This window comes from Malurus melanocephalus, unplaced genomic scaffold (genome assembly GCF_030028575.1).
Source record: "Malurus melanocephalus ecotype Western Australia unplaced genomic scaffold, MMel_1.1 scaffold_691, whole genome shotgun sequence".
In the NCBI taxonomy this organism is placed as follows: domain Eukaryota; kingdom Metazoa; phylum Chordata; class Aves; order Passeriformes; family Maluridae; genus Malurus; species Malurus melanocephalus.
The window spans coordinates 177,995-180,175 of NW_026623923.1; the positions used below are offsets into that span (position 1 = coordinate 177,995).

At 67.6% G+C, this 2,181-nt stretch overlaps 1 protein-coding gene across 1 annotated transcript in view; it reads right to left on the minus strand.

Moving 5' to 3' along the window:
• Positions 1-2,181, minus strand: part of CPNE7 (copine 7) — an 8,474-nt gene that overhangs the window by 1,854 nt on the left and 4,439 nt on the right. Inside the window, exons 5-13 of the mRNA XM_057384185.1 lie at positions 2,089-2,178; positions 1,876-1,974; positions 1,374-1,460; positions 1,229-1,288; positions 1,013-1,146; positions 850-904; positions 691-742; positions 490-623; positions 13-392 (exon numbers count right to left, since the gene is read on the minus strand). Of these exons, the coding sequence (XP_057240168.1) occupies positions 13-392; positions 490-623; positions 691-742; positions 850-904; positions 1,013-1,146; positions 1,229-1,288; positions 1,374-1,460; positions 1,876-1,974; positions 2,089-2,178 (1,091 nt within the window). The remainder of the gene's footprint in view (positions 1-12; positions 393-489; positions 624-690; positions 743-849; positions 905-1,012; positions 1,147-1,228; positions 1,289-1,373; positions 1,461-1,875; positions 1,975-2,088; positions 2,179-2,181) is intronic.

Here is a 2,181-nt window from a genome sequence, read left to right on the forward strand (position 1 = left end):
GGAAGGACAAACGGGGACGAGAGGGGACGGGACGGGGCGGAGACGGGGCGGGAGGGGATGGGAGGGACGGGAAAGGGATGGAAAAGGACGGGAGAGAACGGGAGGGGGTGGGAAGGGCCGGGACGGGCGGGGAGGGAAGGCAGGACCCCACTCACGTTCTTGAACTCGCGGAACGGGACGAACTGCACGATGTCGCGCAGGACGGGCTCRCCCTTCGGGGAGCGCAGGACGCCGTCGTCGCCGTCCAGGATCTGCATGTCCGTGAAGTCGGCGTTGCCCACGCCGACGATGATGATGGACATGGGCAGGTAGGAGGCCCGGACGATGGCCTCCCGCGTGTCCGCCATGTCCGTCACCACGCCGTCCGTCAGGATGAGCAGGATGAAGTATTGCTGCGGGGACAGGGACGCTCGGAGCGCTGCCGGCCCCACAAGTGTCCCCAGCGCGGGGGCTCRGCCCGGCCCGGCCCGGAGGGRCAGCGGGACCCACCGACGCCTCCTTGGTGCGCTCCTCGTCGGCCGCCACGCGAGCCACCTTGGAGATGATGGGAGCCACGTTGGTGGGGCCGTAGAGCTGGATTTTGGGCAGGCAGCTCTGGTAGGACTCCACGACGCCCTGGATGCCTGTGGGGTGTGCGGGGGGTGAGCGGTGTCCCAGCCGTGGGTCCGGCCCCGCTGCCGCCGGACTCACCCTCGCACTCATCGTTGTCGGGGTTGAAGTTGATGGCGAAGTCGTGGGACACCTGGAGGGGAGGGGACAGCTGGTGTCCACCCTCACCGCAGCCCCGAGGGTACCCAGAAGGGCGAGCACATCCCTGGGGTCCCACCCTGGCACCCCAGACCCCCTCACCTCGTACTTGGGGGGGATCCTGGCACCGAAGCCCAGAGCCGAGAATTTCTTATCGCTGCAAGGGAAGGGGTGACATCGTTGGGTGGCCGCCACCGGAGCGTGTGACCCCGGGGTGGCCGTCACCGGGCTGTGTGGCTCCGGGGGACCTGCCAGAGCCACCAACCTGTCGTAGTCCTGGCAGATCTCCCCCACGGCCACCAGCGCCTTGAGGTACTCGTTGGGCTGGTAGGGGTTGATGTAGTGCAGGGAGCAGCTGTTCCGGGGGTCCCCGTTGGACGCCGTGAAGTCGATGGCGACCTGGTGGGGGACAGTGAGGGTCCCCCCGGGCAAGCAGGGCCACCGGTGTGTCCGTGCAGGGCGGGGAGGGGACGCTGCTCACCGTGAAATGGATCTGGCAGCCGCCCATGATGTAATCCAGGAAGGAGTAGACCCTGTGGATCTTCCGGAGGGACCCGCGTCAGGCGGTGCTGCCCCGCACCCCCGGCACGGCACGGCACGGCACGGCACGGCTCCCGTGCGCTCACCTTCAGGTCCAGCAGCACCACCACCCCCGAGTTCTTGTAGTTGCGCTTCTTGATCTTGTACTTGGGGTTCATGCAGTCCCACTGCACCTGTGGCACCGGCACCCGCGCTGCCTGCAGCCCCTGCAGCCCCCGCAGGGCACGGCCCAGCCCTGGCACCCCCAGGGCACCCCCAGGGCACCCCCAGGAAACCCCAAGGGCACCCCCAGGGCCATGGCTCTGCACCGGGGGGACCCCACAGCCCCAGAGTGCAGCTGTTTTCCCCATCTCCCAACCACCCCCCAGACTGCAGCTGCCCCATGCATGAGTGATTCCCCAGAAGACCCCAAAGCCACCATCCCAAACCCACCATCCCAGACCCACCATCCCAAACCCATCATCCCTTCCCCAAAAAGGAGGGCAGCGAGCAGCAAACGAGCCCAGACCCAGCGGAGGTGCTGGCGGGTGCCTGCTGGGATGGGCTCTGCTGGCAGCACAGGGGCGGTCCCCCATCCCCGTGTCCCACCTTGTTCTCCCCCATCGCYTTCTGCATCTCCTCGAAGGTGGTGAAGAACTCCCCGATGAAGTCGTGCTTGCCCCGTGAGTCGTAGTCCCACACCACGCCCTGCGACGGGCACGGCTCAGCCCTGGCACCGGCACGGGCACCGCGGGGTCCCCCAGGAAAGCCGGGGTACAGATCCCCCAGGGCAGCAATGGGGTCCCCACCATCCTTCCTCACCCTCAGCTTCCTCTTCTCCTCGCAGCTGCAGAGGGAGTTGAGGGAGACCTTGAACGGCTCCCAGATGGGGCTCAGGTTGTTCTTCACCACCTG